At 45.8% G+C, this 21,948-nt stretch overlaps 1 protein-coding gene across 2 annotated transcripts in view; it reads left to right on the top strand.

Moving 5' to 3' along the window:
• Nucleotides 1–3,808: 3,808 nt before the first annotated feature.
• The window catches only part of IGF2R (insulin like growth factor 2 receptor), a 139,973-nt gene continuing 121,833 nt past the window's right edge, over nt 3,809–21,948 (top strand). Inside the window, exon 1 of one of the 2 annotated variants that reach the window (XM_016956572.4) lies at nt 3,809–4,122. In XM_016956572.4, the coding sequence (XP_016812061.3) occupies nt 3,974–4,122 (149 nt within the window). In that variant the 5' untranslated portion in view covers nt 3,809–3,973. The remainder of the gene's footprint in view (nt 4,123–21,948) is intronic. The other variant, XM_016956573.4, reaches the window with a different exon arrangement.

A 21,948-nucleotide genomic window follows, 5' to 3' on the forward strand; every position in this document is an offset into this window, starting at 1 on the left:
TGGTGTTCCTTGGCTTGTAGATGCATAGCACCCCCGTTCTCATATGGCTGCCTTCTCCTTGTGTGTCTCTTGCCCACTTCTTGAAAGTACACCAGTCATACTGGATTAAGAACCCACCCTACTCTAGTATAACCTCATCATAATTTATCTATAAGGAATGACCCTATTTTCAAATAAGGTCACACTTGAAGTACTGGGGGTTATGAGTTCAACATATTCTTTTAGGGGACACAATTCAGCCTATAACAGGGGGTCTTAGGCTGATATCTGTGAGTCTCTGCTTCCTCAAAGGTTTTTCAGAAAATTTAAATGAAATACAGGAGAATTATGCCCTGCAGTATTTGACTTTACAGCAGGAGTCCCCCAACCCTCCGGGCCATGGACTTGTACTGGTCTGTGGCCTGTTAGGAACCTGGCCGCACAGCAGGAGAACGAGGGCATTACCGCTGAGCTCCGCCTCCTGTCAGATAAGTGGTGGTGCAAACCCTATTGTGCATGAGAGGGGTCTAGGGTGGACTGTCCTTGTGATGCCTGATGAAACATCCCCCACAACAGCCCTCCACCATCCGTGGAAAAATTGTCTTCCACGAAATCGGTGCCTGGTGCCAAAAGGTTGGGGACTGCTGCTTTAAAGTCCCTTATATAGGATTTACATTAAAAATTTTCCAGTGGTCTCTAAATGTCCCTTATACCTTCCTATTTTTGGGTCTAGGCTCCAAGTAAGAATCACACATTGCATTTTGTCATGCCTTTTTAGTCTCCTTTAATTTAGGACAATGGTTCTCAAACTTCCATGTGTATGAGAATCTCCTGGAGAGCTTGCTAGAGCAATCTCCTGGTGCCAAACTTCCATGTGTATGGGAATCTCCTGGAGAGCTTGCTAGAGCAATCTCCTGGTGCCAAACTTCCATGTGTATGAGAATCTCCTGGAGAGCTTGCTAGAGCAATCTCCTGGTGCCCATCTCCAGAGATTTTCATTCAATAGTTTGGGGCAGGACCCATGAAATGGCATTTCTAACAAGCTGGTAGGTGACACAAAAGTTGCTTGTCTAAGGACCGCACTTTTGAAAACCACTGATCTAGAACAGAGGTTGGCAAGCTTTTTCTGCGGAGGGCCATATGGTAAAATATGTTAGCATTTTCAGGTCATACAGTCTCTGTTGCAACGACTCAACTGTGTCATTGCAGGCAAAAGCAGCCATAGATAAAAACATAAACACATGGGTGTGGCCGTATTCCCACAAAACTTTATTCACAAAACAGCTGCCTTACCACATTTGACCCACAGGTTATTGCTTGCTACATGGATCTAGAGCAGCACTTCCACTTTTTTTCTCTTTTTTTTTTTGGAGGAGAGTTGTTTTTTCAGCGCATTAATATTTTGCAATAGTCCAGTTCAGTTTTCTTGTCATATGTTTCACAGTTTGAATTTGATTGTTTTATCTCAATTAGATTAAGTTGAACTTCTTGGCAAGACTACTTGTGATAGTGTGTACGGTAGGGAATAACTGTGAAAGACTTTGAAATGGACCAAAAATATTAGTGGTCAACTGTAATGGAATGCTAGCTGTTTAGTACAGTCTTTTGGGTTATCTGATTCTATGGGGTCTTGTGCCTGCCACTGTCTTTGAGGTATTTTACAACTCTGTAAATTGGAGACTGCTGATGGTAATATACACGATTTTTGTCTTTAGAAATGCAAATTGTGTCTATTGCGTACGCAGCTGTTTTTTGACCTATGGTTACTGACCAATTTTCCATCTATAGACAACCTTATTTCAGCATTCCTAACTGCTTGAATATTTGTTGGATTCTCCTTGGATTTTCCTTTGAACCAGCTGTGACATGTTACTGGTTCTCACATTAATGAATGAGCTAAGGAATACCTTTGATACATGTTCATTCTACATCTGAGTCATGATTATACCATCTTTTAAATATTATCCTTTAGCATTTTTTATTGCATCACTTTAGAAAGCAGAAAATGCTAGTTTTTTAAAAATTGGTGATACTAGTTTTAATTACTTGATTAAGGTGGTTCTACCAGATCTTTCCATTGTGAAGAGGTATTTTGTGTTTTTTAAGGAAGTATACTTTGAAGGTGATACTTTGAGACAAAGAGAATATTCCGCTTCACAATAATTTTTCACCAGATGGTTTTAGTATTTACTGATGGTCCTTGCCTGTATCCATTATAACACTGGAGTTGCAAAACACAAACCCTTTTTCTTTTTTTTTTTTTGAGACGGAGTCTCGCTCTGTTTCCCAGGCTGGAGTGCAGTGGCACGATCTCGGCTCACTGCAACCTCTGCCTCCTGGGTTCAAGCGATTCTCCTGCCTCAGCCTCCCGAGTAGCTGGGACTACAGGCGTGTGCCACCACGCCCGGTTAATCTTTTGTATTTTTAGTAGAGATGGGATTTCACTGTGTTAGCCAGGATGGTCTCGATCTCCTGACCTTGTGATCCGCCCGCCTTGGCCTCCCAAAGTGCTGGGTTTACAGTCGCGAGCCACCGCGCCCGGTCACCACAAACCCTTTTTCGACGTCCACAGTTTACACCTGAGCTCTCCCTTTGACCCACTACAACACTTTCCTTTCTTGGGCAATATATTAATAGCACGGTGGTTATGTCACAGGCCTGTGACTGGCTTGGGCTCAAACCCGGGCTTTTTCACTTACTAGCTGCAAGACTAACTAGTTATTTAATTTCTCCATTCCTCACTTTCCTTATCTGCAAAACGGATGCAATAAAGGCACCCCCTCTTACAGGACTGTTAGGATTAAATGAGCTAAATCACAGTGTCCGAACACTTCAGTACTTGGTACATAATTACTTGCTCAAGAAATGTTAGCTATTATTGGGTCATGATTATTTATATGTGTTTGAATTCCAGCTTTGCCACATCCCAGAGTGTCTTTGAGTAAGTCACTCAGTATCCTTGTGCCTCAATTCCTCAACTATAAGTAGGTTCCCATCTCATATGTTTTTAAAGATTCATGCTTACATGCTTAGCAGTGTCTGGTATGGAATAAGCACTAAAAAAGATGAGCTTTTATGATGATGATGATGACTATTTTCAGTCATGATTATTTTGTATCTTTGCTCTAAAAGAAAGTGAATTTTTTTAGTTCAAGACTTTTAGATTCATCGTTCTACTTTCATTGTGGCTAGCTCATGGCCATCCACGTAGTGAATTAATAAAGCTTTGATGAGTGGCACTTGCTTGACAGCGACACTTTTGTCCACTCTTTCACCTTGCTGGATTTGTGCTGCCTTCCTTGCTGTAGGAAGCACACGCTTGGGAAATAACATTCCCACAGAAGGTCTGAGAGGCTCTGACGGGCCAAGGTTGTAAACCCCCATGATTTGACTCCACGGGCAGTTAAAGTGTGTTCCCACCCCCCACGGATCCGCTGCCACTAGGCTGTGCGAAGGCATTTACCTCCCTGGCACTTCGATCCAAGTTCCCTATTTTCCCCTACTCGTCGATCGAGGTTGGGAACAGTTGCTCTAACCTGGGAAGCACCCGCCACGATCCAGCAGGGCGCGGTGGGAGGGGAAACTGAGGCCCGGCTAGGCACCCCCGCCGCGCCCAGCCCGCCGAGAGGCTCAGGCCCCGGGAGGCACCTGGAGCCTGCGCCCCGCCCGCGCCGCTTCCTGTCCCGCGCGCTGCGCCCACGTGACCCGGGCCTGGGAGGAGCCGGGGCGGGCGGGGGTCACCTGAACAAGGGAGTCACGTGAGCGGGGGGCGGGGGTGGGGGGGCGGTGCCGGGCGGCTGTCACGTGACGCGGTTCCGGGGCCGCCGCTGCCGCTGTCGCTGTCGCCGAGCCCAGTCGAGCCGCGCTCACCTCGGGCTCCCGCTCCGTCTCCACCTCCGCCTTTGCCCTGGCGGCGCGACCCCGTCCCGGGCGCGGCCCCCAGCAGTCGCGCGCCGCTAGCCTCGCGCCCGCCGCGCAGTCCGGGCCCGGCGCGATGGGGGCCGCCGCCGGCCGGAGCCCCCACCTGGGGCCCGCGCCCGCCCGCCGCCCGCAGCGCTCTCTGCTCCTGCTGCAGCTGCTGCTGCTCGTCGCTGCCCCGGGGTCCACGCAGGCCCAGGCCGCCCCGTTCCCCGAGCTGTGCAGGTGGGTGGCCCGCCCGGACGCAGGCTCCGCTCGCGGTGCCCGGGGTGAGCGGCCGGCGTGGGGGGCGGGGAGCGCTCGAGGAGCTCCTGGGGTCTCCAAGTCGCCTCCGGTCCGCGCCGGGGTCCGCCCCGTTCCCGAGGGAAAGTTGCCTGCGTGGTGTCCGGGAGTCCCGCCGGGTCCCGTGCGCAGGCGGGGGGCGCGGGGGCACACGCGGTCGTGGCGGTCCTGGAGCCCCGCGTCCTGCCACTTGTGGCTGTCGCTGAGTCGGGGGTGGCTTTGTGCGGAGCGGTCGCCCCGGCCCTTGGGGTCGGCGCCTGCCCTCGCGCGGCCGGGCGTCCGGGAAAGTTGGAGGCAGGAACTCCAGTTTGCTTTGTTCCCGCTGCGCGTTTGCATCAGAGTTTCGCCAGCGGGGCACCGGTGAGGCCCCTCGGTGTGGAGAGCCTCACCGGGGCGTTGGAGCCCGCAGGAATGGTCCTGGAGTTGAGTGTTTGAGGTTTCATTTGCTGATTGATTTCCCCCCGTGGGCTCATTTTCTCTTTAAAGAAAATATATATATATATATATATATATATATATATATATATATATATATATATATTTTAGCAGGCGGTGACTTTTGTCTTCTTTAGATTGGGGGCAGGGGGTGTCGTCCAGTGTGAGCTTTCAAGACTTGACCCTTCACTTCTCTGAGCCCAACTTCCTGCCTGGTTGCTCACATGATGTCATTGTCTCCGGGGCGGATTATTCTAGTGGATCTTGCTCTGGGAACCATGATTGTATAACCCATCAGTCCCATCGAGGGCTGTTCACCTCGCGCAACTGCTAGCAGTCCAGGGCCTGGGGAACTTCGAATTTCAGGAATTTTCTGACCATCCTTTTCTGGACTGTTTAGGATGATGGAAAATTCAGCTTTTGTTTATTTTTTTAAACTTTGGTAAAAAGGAAGCAGGATGAAAAGTTTTGAACAGACAACAGTTTCTCCCTGTTACTGTTACTTTTACAAGTTACTTTTACAAGTTACTTTTCAGAGTGAAACAAAGTTGAGCCTACTTTGGGCTGAACTTGGAGTTTGTGGTAGGGTTTATGGGGGGGTTCTTATTTTTCCCATGCATCAGAGATAGTTTTATTAGCACCCCTGTGTTCAGAACATGCAGAAATTAGTCTAAGGAGGGTGAGGCTGATCTCACGATAGAAACTCTTTGGAAAGGCCCATATTTTTTATGCTCCCTTTTTTGGAAGGGGAAGGGTGGATGGAGGGAGAGTTTGTGACACTAGTTTAAAGACCAGTTAGCTACCCTAAGATACATAGTTACTCCAGTAACTAGTATGATACAGAGAAATGGTGGCAGCTTAAACGAGGTCAGGCTGAGAACAACATTTAGAGGAAGGCATTTTGGAATAATGGCTTCTGTGACCAAAAATAAGAAATTAACTCGCCTGGGCGCGGTGGCTCATGCCTGGAATCCAGCACTTTGGAAGGCCGAGGTGGGCGGGTCACTTGAGTCCAGGAGTTGGAGGCCAGCTTCAGCAACATGGCGAAACCCCGTCTCTACAAAAAATATGAAAATTAGAGCCGGGCGCGGTGGCACACTCCTGTCCTCCCAGTTAAGGGAGGCTGAGGTGATAGGATAGCGTTAGCCCCGGAGGTCGAGGTTGCAGTGCGTTGTGATCGAGTCGAGTTGCACTCTAGTCTGGGCGACAGAGCAAGGCCGTGTCTCAAAAATAAATAAATAAATACAATAAGAAATTAACCCAGCTGGCCTAGTGTGGTTGAAGTCTTGGTCTTGTTAACAAATTGAAGTTTGTTTCTTCACAGTTAAGATTAAGGTGGCTTCAAGGGCAGACTGATACTTTGGCTGATTGATGGGACCCTTACTTTTGCATTAGGTTAGTCATGGCAGTGTCTTGAACCTGTGTTCACGAACCTCATCTCCAGGTGGAACACGGCCTCTTGGTCTAGTAGGAATGGCCTTTGTATCTTTACGTTTTTCTGGCCTCTGTCACACGTGGGCATACTTAGCAAATGCCGAAGAGGTTTCTGAGGTTGATATGCATTGTGAATATAATAAGATCTGCCCTTTGTAGTCTTAGAATATCTTCAAAGTTGTGTTTAATTTTTCTGCCAGATTTTCTTAGGATGACAAATCTGCCAATCATTTCAGAGACGGATTTTCACCCACCTCTTTCCCTGTTACTTCCCTGTAGTTGCACATGCAGACTTCTCCAGAACCACTTGCAATCTCTACTTTAAACCCAACATGTGCCAAGTGAACTTCCTGTCTGTTCCTGTTTTATAATTTTTTGAGGCAGGGTCTCACCGCGTTGCCCAGGCAGAAGTGCAGTGGTGCAGTCATAGCTCACTACAGTCGTGAACTCCTGGGCTCAGGCAGTCCTTCCACCTCACCCTTCTGTGTAGCTGGGATTACAGGTGTGTGCCACCCCACTTGGCTTATTATATATTTTTTAAAATTTTTAATAGAGATGACATCTTGCTATGTTGCCCAGGCTGGCCTCAAGCTCCTATCCTCAAGTAATCTTTCTGCATCAGCCTCCCAAAGTGTTGGGATTACAGGCATGAGCCACCATGCTGGGTTTATGTTCCTGTTTTAAACTGATACCTCTCCTTAAATACTTTTTGAAAACTTTTCTTGGGGTGGGGGAAGTATCAGTCATCTGTACTTTTATGAGATAAAACTGGCTAAAATTTCCGTAAATGTAGCATGTAGTTGAGGAATAGGAATGTACGTCGATTTTTTTTTAATTTGATACAAAAAATTTTACCAAGTGTCGCCAAGGTGTGATGTGTTAAGCTCCATTTTAATTTTGTTCCTGGGCATCAGTTTGCTGAAATGTAAATAACTCGGCCAGGTCTCCACTGTGAGCATGAAAAGTCGAGTCCTACAAATGTCCCCGTTTGTTTTTGCTGCTTGGTCACATGGAGGCAGTCCCAAATGTACAGAAGGATCACATTCCAAATGTTTGTAAATTGGTCATTTCATACGTGGAATGTGTTTTTCCATTGATAGTATTCTTGTTCATTGTATGGCCCCCAGAAAGTCATTATCCTTGCAAAGGTTTTGGAGCGCCCAGACACCATATGGCTTTAACAGAATTCTAGCCGTAAATTCTCATTGTCTCTAAAAGATGGAGTTGGATTTCCAGGAAAACAACCTCTCCTCCCAAGCCCAGCTCTCTAGAACCTAGAGAGAATATTTTTCATCTGCAGTCGCTTAGACCGACAAGAGGGACATGCGGGCCTGCTTCAGGGGTGCCTGCGAGGCACCTTGTGGGGGCAAAGCTTCAAGGTGACCTTTGGCTCTGAGCACTCCTGGGATGGGGTGCGGTTCCTGGTGCAGTTAGTTATTGGGAGGGATGAAGGAGACAGCACCATTTCAGCAGCAGCTTGAACTGTGTCCGTGCACGTGGAGGGGCCTGCCCTCTGAGTTGTGCATTGAACAGCAGGCACGACAAAGGCACATTTCCCAAAGTGTATCTGGCTTGAAGCAGCGCTTTAAATAAGTGCATGGTTTTTTGGAGAGACTCAGCAAAGCATTTTTCAAGTGTCAAGTGGATTACTTGCCACGTGATCCCTGTGCTGAGTTAGAAGTTAATGATTCTTATGCAGGTATTTCTTGGGAGGTGATATTGCTGGTACAAAGTTAGTAGAAAACTTGTTTCTGAGGCTAGTGTGATAGGCTGTGGGACTGGCCTGTAGAGAAGACCGGGGGCAGGAAGGAATGTTGAAGGTCAGTGGAGGGCGGGAATAGTAGAGCAAGAAGAGAGGGCATTCAGGAGGAGAGGAGCAGAGGCCAGGCCATGCAAAACCAGCAACAGTGTCTAAAGTGATCTCAGCTTGTCAGTGGCTTTACTTATTACCATATGCTTTAAAGTTTGTAAAATGTCATATTATATATGTAATATGCAAGTTTCCACCCTTTAGTTAGGTGTTAACAAGATGCTTAATGGGTGAGGTCTTAACAGGGTGCATTAATGATAAAATAATGCTTTGGGATGGTTAGATTTAAGGTAGTTAAGAGCTTCAAAATTTATACAGGACAAGTTTTCCCCAAATTGTTTAGGTATAAATGCTAGAAAGTTTTTATTATATTGAGGACAAGAGAATAATGAAGCCAGCTGGGAGTTGAGGTTGGTTTAGTTACTGTCTCTAAGGAGATTTTTTTTTTCCCTGTAATTTTTCCAAAGGAACAGTGCTTATATGCCTAATTTGGGCCACATGTTAAACCTGGATCACATCCATTTGTGTGTGTGCATTTCTTTTCAACAGTAAGTGTATGTGGAAGCCTAAGGTTGTTAATTATGGTTACATTAGATCTCATGGATTAATTCTCAGAACAGCATCCTGACAGATTCCCAGGAAATGAATGCCTGAGTTGGGTCTCACATCTTTTGTCAGCATTTCATAGAGAGAGGGATTTTTAAAAGATGGGGCTGAGAGAAATAATTGAGATGTTCCCTTCCCTATTTTGATCTTGGTATATAAACTATTGTATTGGGGAAAGAATTGAGCAGGCTCTAGAACTGAGCCTAGTGGCAGAGTAGCTTATCACTTTGCAGGTGCTGTTCTTTTTCTTCCTCCTTTTCTTCTTTGGATTGTCCTAGCCACAGAGAGCTCTTGCTAATGCTGTAACTGGTCATGAATGGTGTATGAGGAGGTGGGCGTAGCAGCTGTTTGACTTCATGGGACCCACCAAACTGTAATGCCGAATTACAATTTTGCATTTCCACCAGTGATGTATGAGAGTTCCAGTTCTATATCCTTGTCAACACCTGCCAGTCTTAGGTTTAGCCATTCAAGTGGAGTTGTAATGGTATCTCAGTGTGGTTTCAGCTTTCATCTCTCTGCTGACTCATGATGTTGAGCAAGAAAGGAACATCTTTTCTTGTATTTATTGGAATCCTGGATGATGTTCACCATTATCATGTGCTTACTGACTGTTTGGGTATTTTTTGTAGTGTCCTTTAAAAATCATATTTTGTCCCTTTTACCCCTTAAAAATTGTTTTTGGGTTCTTCTCCTTATGGAGCTTTAGGAGCTCCTCATGTCTTCTGGGTACAAGTTCTTTCTTAGATATGTGTAAGGTATGAGTATTTTCTTTCAGTCTTTGCCTTGCCTTTAAATTTTCTCAGTGATATCCTTTGAAGAACAGATTTAAAAAAAATTTGATGGACTATAACTTTTTATGGTTTGTGCTTTTGGTAGCTTGAGAAATCAACCTTAAAACGAGTGACATTTGACCTGGGTAATTTTTTGTTTGGAGGGCTATCCTGGGCATTGTAGGATGTCAGCCAGCATTCCTGGCCTCTACTGACTAGATGCCAAGACTATACTCTACCACTCCCCCTCCCCCAGTGGTAACAAATAAAAATGTCTCCAGACATATCAAAGGCCCTGGAGGGGAGGGGGCAAAATCACATCCAATTGAGAACCACTGGCCTACCCCAAGGTCTCAAAGATTTTCTCCTGTGTCTGCCTCTAGAAGTATTTTGGTTTTAACTTTGATTCCTTAACTCTAGGATCAATTTTTGTGGTTTAATTTTTATATATGATGTTTGAAGAAAACTCAAACCCTATTTTTCCTTTGCTCTCATTCCATGAACAGTCATCAACACAGAAGACCTCCGTAATCAAATGTGTGGTCGTTTTTCCCCAGGCACGAAGCAGTAACCCCTGGCCAATTCAATTCCTGACTCTGTCTACCTGGAGATAGTGTCAGATGCCACAGGTTTGGGGCTCAGTTCCCGAGACCGCTCCCCACCCCACACCAGTCACAAGTCCGGGCCTCTGGAACTTCTGACCAACTGGCTTCAATTTGGGGTTCCCACAGTGCCTCTTTGGGTCTGATTAATTTGCTAGAGTGGCTTACAGAACTCAGGAAAACACTGATGATTAGCAGTTTATGAGGATATTACAAGGGATACGGATGAAGAGATGTTTAGGGCGAGGTATTGGGGAAGGGGTGCGGAGCCTCTGTGACCTCCCTGGCTCACTACCCTCCAGGAATTGCCGTGCATTCAACTATTTGGAAGCTCCCCCAACCCAGTTTTTATGGAAGCTTCAGGAGGTCAGCATTTCTTCTCCCGGGTATAGGGTGGGACCCTCACTGGGGAGGATCTTAAGACCCACAGTCCAAAAGCAGGGAAGATGAGAGTCCTACCTTGGGGCAGGTGGAAGGAGGGGCAGATGGAGAGATTGTTTCCTGAGGCCTGACACACCCAACATTATAACAAAAGACCAACACTAGGACTGTGGAAGTTAGCAGCCAGGAACCAGATGGGAAAAAAAAAACCCATACATATATATATTTATATATATAATATATATATAAAATATATGTATTATGTATATATTATATAAGCATATTTATTATATATGTATTATATATTATATATGTATTACATATAATATATAATATATAGTTATATATAATACACACACACATATATAAATAACACCACAAAAAGGGTAAAAGTTTATTTATTTCCATGAATATATCTAGTTCTGTTTACTAATACTTTATGAAATATGCTTACAGCTCTGTTTTTAAGTGAGATTGGGCTACAGTTTTTTTGCTCTGCTGTTCTTGACGGATTTTGTTATTAATAATATGTTTGCTTTGTGGAAGGAGCTAGTTAGCTTTTAGTATTTTTGTATGTGGTGAAACAGTTTGTATATAAGATGGACATTTTCTGTTTCTTAAAGTTTGGTAGAATTCACCAGTAAAACTATTTGGGCCTGGTGCTCTTAGGTGGAATATCATCGGGGAGGACTTTTGATTATGGTTTTTTCTAGTTTTATTTTCAGTTTTATCTAGTTTATTTTTCTATTCAGATTTTCTACTTTTTCTTGGGCCAATTTTGGTAATCTCTATTTTCCTAGAAAATTGTCATTTTAATTGTGTATTCATATTTAATAAGTAGCTTGCTACTCTCATATTTTTGATACTCTATAGCTCTAGGTAAATTTTTAAAATTCCTGATGTTTACTTGTGTACTTTTTTCTTAATTATATTTACTAAAGACTTATTTACCTTTTTAAAGTCTTTCCAAAAGAACTAGTGTTTTGTTTTTTTCATCTTTTCACCATTTATTTGCAATTTTATTAATTTATCCACTCAGTAACTTCTACATCATTTTTCTGTTTCTCGTTTGAATTGAATGCTTAGCTCTTTTATTTTAAATCATTTTGCATAATTAAGAAATATATTTAAAGCTTCATGTTTCTTTCTTCGGAGTACCATACCACTCATAGATTCTGATACTTTTTTTTTCTCCATATTTCAATTTTGTGTATTTCCTTTTTGGATTCAAAAGTTCTATCTGTTTCAACTTCCTGGACCCACTAAATTTTTAGATTTTTATTTTTTTCAGGTCCATGGACTTTGGGGGTTTTAAATTTATTTTTTCCATTGTGCGGGTAAATGTGGTGGAACTTACTGACATTTCCCTTGTGGCCTAACACCTAGTCAAGTTGGGAGGGTATTATGTGTTTGGAAAAAAAGTTCTCTGTTTGGGTCAAAGTTACTCATGGTGCTGTTCAGCTTTTCTTTGCCCTAACTCTTCTTTGGTTTGTCTGTTGCTTTTATTATTTGTATCTGGCTGCCGCTGTGGACAGGCACGTAGCTGGATGTCGTTTGCTGCTGTCGCCCAGCTTACCAGTTCTCCCGTGGTTCAGATGCTCTTCTGCTTCCCTGTTGTCTTTTGTTGCAGAATCTCAGCTGATGTGTAGTCACAGCTGCCTGTTCTTTCTGCGTGGACGCTGTAGCTTCTGTCAACCCTCTGAAGATCTCTCTTAAAGTTCTGCTCTGATTGCTCTATTAATTATTTTTCCTTGGGCCCAGTTTCTTTGGTTTGAGTTTGTCACCATGATTACATGGTGCTGGTGCCCTTGCAGTGACAGGTGACTCCTGACCGTGCACTCTGCAGTGGGTCTCCACCCGACCTTGGCTGCCTCCTTGTGCAGCTGTGTGGGGTAGGGCTGGGAGCAGTTGTTGGAATTTGGCTGTAAATTGTTTTCAGGGAGACTAGGGGATGGGCAGGATGTGCCTCTGTGGCTGTTCTTGGCGCTTTAGGTCCTTTCCACCCTCCCAATGTCACCCCCAAGCACTGTTCCTGCCAAGACACAGCTGCTAAACCCCTGTTGATTGCTGCTGGCAGCGTGTGGCCTGAGACGGGGGATCTGGATTGTTGAGTTGGCTGTGTCCAATCACTTCTTTTCTCTGGACCTCATTTTCCTCCTCAAGAGGGGTGGGACTTAGTTTTCTTTCTCTCTTTCCTATTTGAAAACCTCTCATTAGGGAGTTAGTTTTGGAAGTCACTTTGCTGGGCTTGAATCCAGACTCCTCCCCTCACAGGCCTTGGGCAAGTCACAGAACCTCTGAGGTCTTCCTTTCCGTGTGTGTCCAGTCAGGATGCTAACCATGTTTGTAGGCCAGGCGTGGGATGCTAACCGTGTTGTAGGCTAGGCGTGGGATGCTAACCGTGTTGTAGGCTAGGCGTGGGATGCTAACCGTGTTGTAGGCTAGGCGTGGGATGCTAACCATGTTTGTAGGCTAGGCGTGGGATGCTAACCGTGTTGTAGGCTAGGCGTGGGATGCTAACCGTGTTGTAGGCTAGGCGTGGGATGCTAACCGTGTTGTAGGCTAGGCGTGGGATGCTAACCGTGTTGTAGGCTAGGCGTGGGATGCTAACCGTGTTGTAGGCTAGGTGTGGGATGCTAACCGTGTTGTAGGCTAGGTGTGGGAATTGGAAGACATTTGAATGCCTGGCACGTCCTCGGTGTTCATTGGTGCTGTAGTGGTAGCAGTTGCTTTATCTGTAAGTTACAGATGCTGCCTTACATCAGGGATTTATTTTTATAACCTGTTTCTCGGCCTCCCAGAGCTCTCCATTAGTGTCTTGGGGTTTCTGCCTCAACCAGAGAGCATTTCTTCTTCATCTGTTTCATGATTGGCACTCCACGTAAGCTTCCTCATGAGAAAGAAAGGTTTCCACTGTTTAAAAAAGTTTCAAAGCCACTGGACTCTGTGATTTCCGGGTCCATTTTGCATCCCAAATTCTGCAGTCCTGAGGTTTGCAGCCTTGAGGAGTCCTTCCTCACTCAGATTCCCCCAAACAATGAGGAGCTTGATAATTCGAGGTGTGGAGTTTGGGTGGGGGCCGGGGGTCACCCTCCTGCGTGTGGTGGCTTGGTCCCAGGCTAGGCTGGGAGAAAGGGGGCTGTCGTGGTTCCAGGGCAAGAAGAGCCGTCCTCCCTGTTTCCCTGTGGTAGGATCAGGAAGTCTCAGCTAACTTCTGCACATGGTCAGGGGGATCCTGTCCTCACTTAGGCCTCTCCAGGTCTCCCTGGAGGGTGGAGGAATGGGTGCTGTTGTAGGTGGGAACAGAAGTGTCCAGGCCAGTGGCTTGGATGTGAAAGTGCTTCATAAATTCCACCTTGCTGTGCAACTTAAAAAAAAAAAAGTACGGTCGTTTAGGTTTTCGAGGTGCCCGAAGCAATGCGTCATAAGCCTATTTTTGTCTCCGTGTTAGCCAGGGCAGAGGGGCACTTTCCTGTGAATCCTCCAGGGTGGGGAAAATCCCAGGCGCTCTGTGAACCTGGCCCTTCAGCCAGCTGCAGACCTTTGGTAGGAGTTTTCTTTTTCCTTTTGTGTGCTTTTCGATCCCCTGGGGGCAACCATTATTCAGTACATCTGGAGGGCAAGTTGTCCAGGAAGAGGAAGCAGATCCTAGGAGTGTCGTCCTTCACTGGGAGAGGTGTAGGAAGTGAGGGGGATGGTGGAAGTACTGGCCCGAGCTCTGTTTTCAGGAATGTGTGACAGCAAAAACTGGCCTTTGCAGTTGAGTTGCCTGTGGGCTATGGCCTAGAGGGAAGGTCAGGAGGGTCTTGCTGTCAGGGCTGCCACCTTCTTCATGCCTGCTGTGTGCTGGGAGGAGAGAGCTCCTTCAGAGCAGACCCACCATTGGATTTTGAGTGTGTGCAAAATTAACTTGTTGCTATCTGCATGGTTATCTGTACTCCAGAATCAGTTATACATTTTAAAACAGCTGTTTAGTACTTAAAAAACTCCCCCAACACTCCCTGCGCCCCACCCTGGCCTGCAAATAGAGTGCCAAGCCACCAGAATAGAAGTGCTAAAGTAGTGGGTTTCCTAGAAGTGGCAAGCCTGAGACTCCAGTGAGTCACCCTCATTGTTCCCCTGAGGCACCCTGCCTCCACCTGGTCTCTGCTCTTGAAGCGTCAGTTATGCCAGCACTTCTCTCTTTTCTTTTCTCTCTTTTTAGAGTCACCCCTTTAGAGTGACAGGCAGCGTGAGCTCATGGCCTTGACTTTGCTGGACATGCAGAGGGAGAGGAGAGCTGGTGGCAGAGTCGGGGGTTGGGCCCCGAGGATGGGGCTGTTTTATTGGAGAGTCCGCTGTCCCCAGGCCTTTCTGTAAAAGGCTGGAAGTGAGCGAGTGAACCAGGCACCCTGGTGGGGGCCTGCATGTCAGACCCAGCGGGAAGCATGTCTGACTTGGTTGAGAGGCAGCTAAGGGCCCAGTGTGTCTGGGTGGGCTGAGCCATTGGGAGAATGGAGGGAGGGGCCAGAGAGCATGGAGGACTAGCTGTGGCCAGGTCACAGAGGCTGTGGGACTTTGGGCTCCCTCTGGGTAAAAGCCAGAGCCCTTGAGGACTTCAGTAGATTGGTGGATTGAAAGGCACATGGGCCGGTGCTGTGGCTCATGCCTGTAATCCCAGCACTTTGGGAGGCTGAGGCGGGTGGATCACGAGGTCAGGGGATCGAGACCACGGTGAAACCCCGTCTCTACTAAAAATACAAAAAAACTTAGACGGGCGCAGTGGCGGGCGCCTGTAGTCCCAGCTACTCGGGAGGCTGTGGCAGGAGAATGGTGTGAACCCGGGAGGCGGAGCTTGCAGTGAGCTGAGATCGCACCACTGCACTCCAGCCTGGGCAACACAGTGAGACTCCGTCTCAAAAAAGAAAGAAAGAAAGAAAGAAAGGTACATGGAAGATTCGATTGCTTGGATTGCCTTAGGGAACTATGAGATCCCTAGGTGAGGGTTGCAGTTGAGCATGGTAGCTGCTTTTCCTCTTCAGGTTGCCTTTAGGCTGCGATGGAGATAGCATGAGCTCTGGAGCAGGACAGGCCTCTTTCTAACATGGGCTTGGCCACTTTGTGAATTTGTGATCAGAGACAAGGTCATGGACCTCACTGGGACCTCCCTAGGCTGTCCATTCTGAGTCTGTAAGAAGGTGGAGAGGGGCAGCCCCAGCTGGGTGTTAGGCTTTGCGGAGCCTCTGCTGTCTGATGTTTGGCTCCAGCATCTTCAAAGCAGGGGCTTTTCTCCTCTGTCCACCTGATTGGCCTTTGTGAGGAACCACCACCTGGCGGTGGCCTCATTAGCACCGTGGGCCAGCCAGCTGAGCTGACAGCCCGCAGGTTTTCTAGAAAGGCCCACCTTCCCTTGTAGTTTGCACACTCCAGGAAGGGCCCTGGGTCTGGGAGGGTTTTCTGGGACCTTGGTGACAGGGAGAGTAGGGGGCTGAACATTAAGGTCTGAATTCTGCGCTGGGGGCTAGATTGTCCTTAAAGGCGGTTGGCCTCAGACATCCACATGGCAAAGCAGGGAGTTTAGCCCATCTACAACTCTTCTTTATACATGAGGAGCAAAGTATGAGACCGCCCAGGTAATTGCTCTGATTGGAAGAAAATCATCACAGAGCAGGGTTTAGGGTTGAAATACTGGCCTGCATCCTGTACTGTTGAGTTGATCTGAGCCAAGGCTAGCAGAGAGGACCGGCCATTTTTGTGGTAGCTTTCTGTTGTGGAGGGCACTTGCCCACCTCCTGGGAACGCCACAGCCTGGTGTGTTTGCACTTGTTCTGTTTCCCCCGCTGCTCTTCTGCTGGAAGCTCTGGACTCACCTGTCTCTGCTGTGGATGGTGCAGGGCGGGCAGGCCAGAGTGGCATCCTTGTCCTGAGAGGTCCCAGGAGGCAGTTGAGTATGTATGTGTGCGTGAATGCGTGTGTGAGTGCACGAGTGTGTGAGTGCAAGTGTGTGTGTCTGAGTGTGTGTGTGAGTGTGTGTTTGTCTGAGTGCGTGTGTCTCTCTGTCTTCATCAGCTCCTAGGAGATGCCTCCGGACAGGGGCCTGCCCGTCTCTCCCTCCAGTTCCTTGCCAGTGTCATGTGACACTCCTTTCAGAGGGCACCCCCCGCCCCCAGCCAACTCACCTTTTTTTGTAAACTTAGTTTTTAAGCAGTCCAACTCTCTCTCTGGATTCAAATGAAAGCTGTAGATCATAGTCTGTTTGGATAGCTCTGTGTTCCTGGTGGTGGTTTTCTCCTCACAATGACCTTGTAGGCTAGCTGAGTTTTGTCGAGGAAGTTGAGCTGGGAGAGACTGTCTCACACAGCTTGTTGGTCAGCGCTGGGGCAGGAATCTGGCCCAGGCCCTTCATGGCACCTTTCTTAGGGTAGCGTGCCCCCTCTCTATTCCAGGTGACCTCTGTTATGCGGTCCCCATTGCCTGCCCTGGTTCCCTGGGCTCTGACATCAACTTAGATGTCGTGTTTGACTTAGGGCTTCCAGCCGGATCCCTCTCCATACACCGGGCTTCCTTCCAGACCCTGCATACCTCTCAGGGAAAACCAAAGGCTGACGTTTGGCATTTCCCTGCTTCTATTTATTTGTATTTGTCAGCCCTGTATCTTTGTCCACAGCTTTGTGGGTTTGTTAGAATAGGAAGTGAAGTACTTCCTATATAAGCTCTGGCCATGCTGTGTCAAACTCACGTGCTTCCCCAGCCTTCAGCTCGGGGTAGGAGTCTTCATGCAAATCAGATTGTTTCTCTTTTAGTGTAGGCAACAGCAAGTTGTTGACGACAGTGGTTACCTTAGGCTCTTGATGTTCTGCTGCCAAGGTCCAGTGTGGGAACCCTGCCTCCTTGCTCCTCTTCCTTGCCGTTTTTTCCCTTTCTCCTTAGTTAAGGAGACTGGTCTGGATTTCTGAAGGTGACTGTGCTGGATATGTATGAGCTGAAACACTGTCTGATACTGTTGAGGGGCAGTAGTGAGCCAGGTGATTTCTTGAATATTCTGTTAGAGGACTTGCTTGCATGTCGAAAGTAGGAGAATCTTTTTTGGATGTTCAGGTTGGAAACACTTCACATTCTCTTTGTCTCCAACATGTTAGATTTGTTGCTTGCTGTAGACTCAGAGAAACATTTATCTAGCTAGTGACCATGTATCTTGTTATGTGAATTTCACTTATGTGTCACCAACTGGGTTTCTGTCTTTTAAGGAAACCAAATTACAGATTCACACGTGCCTACTTTTATTATTACTGATCCCATCCTGCCTTTGTCTTGCTTTATTAATTGCAGGCCAGTAGTAAAATGTTTAATAGTTACATGACCATTAGCATAACCCCAAGATTCACAGGGACTGAGGAAACTAAGATATATTTTAAAAGAGTTTGGATATATGGCAATAAATGAGGAAGGGACAGAGTGATACTTCATGGAGATGTTTTGTGTTGAAGGGAAGGAACCCAGTTTTCTAAGATTTATTTTCTTTAAGAGATTGAGCATACCATATATTTTGATCATAGAATTTTACATACTTTAGATGCTAGCTATTTTTAAAAGGAAAGAACTCCAAATTACATCTTGCAAGCTATTGTGGTTTTGCAAGCATTGAGTGATGGCATATATGAAAACTCTGAGAGGTGTCATATTAAGATACCAATGTCAGTTTAAAGATATTCTATATCTGTATCCCTATGACATTGTATTTTGAATTTTTTTTCATTTTTGGACAGACGTTTAGAACTCACTCAGTGGAGATGGCTCTGCATCTCTGTTTGAAGCTTTTTGAATTCTGGGCAGCTGCGTCGGCCTGGGGGTTAGATTCACTTCTTCATTGCAGCCCCTCGATTGGTTTCGTCTGGACCAGGGTGGGTTTTGATTGCGGCCCTTGCTGGAACAGTAGCAGGAAAGTAGAAACACCTTCCTGTCTCTGGGTTGGCTGACAGTCTGTTACTTGTGTGCTTCCTTCTAATTGGTAACCTGCCAACACCTTTCAGGATATTATGAAATTTCAAGCAAATGAGGTTAAAATGGAACCTCTGTACTTCTGAACAGGCGTGGACTGACTGCAGTTCTCCAGGATAGTTTCAGCAGAAGCAGTGAGATTACAGTCAGGAGCAAAACAGTATCTGAGCTTTCTTTATGGGAAAGATTCCGACTGTGTGCTTGGTTTATATGGTTAAATTAATTGCCCTTGTTAAATTAAAAAAATAGGGTATGTTTCTGCCACAGACTTTGCTTTAAAAGCAGAGATCTTCTAAAGTCATTTGCCTTGTATTTGACTTCTGCTGCTCCCCGTTTCCTGCTGGGCCTGATGGTTTGATTGTAGAATGTTTCTGAGTTGTGTCACTGTTGGACTCTCTGCTGAGCTGAGTAGTCTCATTAAAGGAGAGTGTGCATCTGAGTTGAGGAAGACAATATAGATGTGGACCTTGTTTGTAGAGTTCACAAGCTGCTTGTATAGAAATAGCAAGGACAGTGCAGCCAGTGGGAAGGAGCCGGCTGAGGGACTTGATATTATTTCCATGGAAACCAGTTGGGTATGGGAAGAGAGGCTGTGGAAGGCAATGCTCTGGTGTTTGGCAATTCACACTGTGCAGAAGAGAAAGCAGAACTGGACTGGGAGTATAGAGTAGCAGAAGTTTTAGCTTGGGGAAGAAGTTGAGCAAGGAAAAGCATATGATCTGTTGATCAGCGTGATGTGATGTGGTCTGAATCTTCAGACAGTTCACAGCTTTTTCATAGAGGCTGTCCTCAGATGGGTTCAACCACTCTGAGAATTCTGCCTTTACGATATAAGTAGTATCCATGACATTAAAAATGAGAAGCGTTTTGGCCGATGACGGACTGCGTAAACTACAGTCTGCATAAATGACCTTGGTCCTAGAAGATTAGGATGAAGCTGAACAATTCTTATCACCTAGTGATGCTGTAGCCATTGTAATGTCGTAGCACAATGCATTAGTCACATGTTTGTGGTAATACTGCTGTAAACGAACCCGCTGCACTACCAGTCTTATGAAAGCGTCCAGTCAGGTCCTAGGCCTTTAGGTCCACTCACTCACTGACTCACCCAGAGCCACTTCCAGTCCTGCAGGCTCCATTCATTATAAGTGCCCTAGGCAAGTGTGCCATTTTAATCCTTTATACCATATATTTGCTGCACCTTTTCTACGTTTAGATATGTGTCACGTGTTACGGTTGCCTGCGGTATTCAGTGCAGCGTCATGCTGTGTGGGTTTGTAGCCTGGGAACAATAGGACATACCATATAGCCTAGGTTTGTAGTAGGCGACACCATCTATGTGTGTGCAGATACACTCGATGATGTTTGAGTAGTGACAGAATTGCCTCGTGACACATTTCTGACGACGTATCGCCATTAAGTGAGTGACTATAAACCAGTCCCCCCATCAGCAGTTACACTTCCTGAGGTTTCAGTTACCCATGGTCACCTGCAGTCTGAAAATATTAAGATATTTTGAGAGAGAGATGCCACATTCACATACCTTTTATTACAGTTATAATTGTGCTATTTTATTATTAGTTGTTAATCTTTTACAACAACTAATTTATAAATTAAACTTAATCATGGGTATGTATGTAAAGGAAAAACCATATCCGAAACCGTATTCCTGGTTTCAGGCCTCTACTGGGGGTCTTGTATCTGTGATTACAAGGTGCTGCGAAGGGATAACTGTAATTTTTCTATATGACTAGCATTTTATTGAATCAAGTTGTGTAGATGGTTGGCAATATAATAGGAACTCAGAGATCTTTATGCCATACAGAGTCTGTCCTTTTAATGGCATTTATTGTGACAAGATTTAAACTAAAGTTTTGTGGAATGTTTTGCCAGTTTTTGTGTTGTAACTGAAACTAAATGTTTTCTGAAAAGTTAAAACCATTTCTTTAAATGGAAAATAAATGAAGCCGTTTACCTAATTGGTTAAGGACTCACCCGTGGGCCTCACACTGCCTAGGTTAATTCTTCACTTTATAATTCCGTGATGTTGGGCAAGTTCCTCATTCTGAGCCTTGGGATATTCGGCTTCAAAGCTGAGGAACTTGGGAGGGTTGGATAATGGCATCACGTTCTGTGGGGAGATTTGGCTCACATGTTAGCTGTGTGGGTGAGAGCCGTGCTGTCATGCGTTCTTAGCCACTGGCCAGTTTCCTTCTCAAGCCATCAGTAGAGATGCTGATCCTGCATCTGCCAGTCGTTGCTCCAGGAGGGAAGACATTACTGTCCCAGAGTGACGGTGTCGTTGGGGATAACAGACACTTCAGAAAATGCCACCACTGAGCTGTATGAAGTGCCATGGCAGCTAGTGCTGGAGCTGTGGATTCAGCCAGGGAACACTGTCTGGAGGAGCTGCTGCAGCACATGTGTGTATCTCCAGCTGTCAGGCTGGCCTTTGGAGTGCATTTGGATTTTTTGAGAATGAGAGAGGGACCATTGGCTAACTGTTTTACGCTCTGAAAAATGACATAGAATAGCAAAGATTTTACTTATTTTTGCTGATTTTCTAGAACATTTTCTGTCCCAGAGTGATGGTTTTGAAGAACCAGGGTTCTTGGAAAGATGGTTTTGCATCCAGAAGAGTGATTTTAACTAAAATCAGTCTGCCTCCCTTGAGGATGGTCACTGAATTTTGTACAACTGGGACAACGGACAGGGATCCTGGGTTGTTTCCAGTGGACAAGCCGCTTCTGTGGGGGCCTTTGCAGTTCTCCCCACTCCTCTCCTGTGTCCCGCTGGTTTCCTTTAGTCGAGATGGAATACAGCATAGAGTCAGTGACTTTTAGAAGACTTGACAGAGTTTCAGGAAAATGCTCACTGGGCTTTCTTACCTATCCTGCTGCAGAACTTTTTTTTTTTTTTTTGAGATGGAGTCTCACTCTGTCACCCAGTCTGGAGTGCAGTGGTGCGATCTCGGCTCACTGCAACCTCCACCTCCTGGATTCAAGCTATTCTCGTGCCTCAGCCTCCCGAGTAGTTGGGACTATAAGCGTGCGCGACCATGCCTGGCTAATTTTTGTGTGTGTGTGTGTTTTTTGTTTTTTTGTTTTTTAAGTAGATTCAGGGTTTCACCATGTTGGCCAGGCTGGTCTCGAACTCCTGACCTCAAGTGATCCTCCCACCTTGGCCTCCCAAAGTGCTGGGATTACAGGCATGTGTCACTGCGCACGGCCTGAAGTTCTTTCTTTCAGAAAATGTATTCAACACATTCTTTTGTGTGTGTTTGAGTGAAGACGGTGTTTCCACACAGCTTGCAGATACTTTCTTCCAGAAGCTTGTTTGTTGCTAACATTTAACATCTTACTGTTACAGCTTAGTTTTCTCTTTGATTGCATATATTGATCTCTTTTTTTTTTTTTTCTGTTGGCTTTTTTCTTAAGTCTTTACTTGTGTAAGCTCAGATAACTTAGTCTGGAATGTAGGCTTTTTCTGGGAATCTCAGCTGAATGGTTTCATTTGCTTGGCTGTTAAATGAACCATACTGTTTGGAATAGTTTCCTAATTCTGGCTGTACATGTTCACTTCAGGTAGAGAATTTTCTAACAGACAAACTTTCAGACAAAAAATGTATTATTCCTCAAAGATATCATTACATTTTATTTAGTCTGTAATAATTTTATTGCTTCTGAAACCATTTTCTAGTTCTATAATGTGATCATGGTGCTTTTAAACTTTAACATCAATTTAATTTTAA

This window comes from Pan troglodytes, chromosome 5 (assembly GCF_028858775.2).
Source record: "Pan troglodytes isolate AG18354 chromosome 5, NHGRI_mPanTro3-v2.0_pri, whole genome shotgun sequence".
Classification (NCBI taxonomy): domain Eukaryota; kingdom Metazoa; phylum Chordata; class Mammalia; order Primates; family Hominidae; genus Pan; species Pan troglodytes.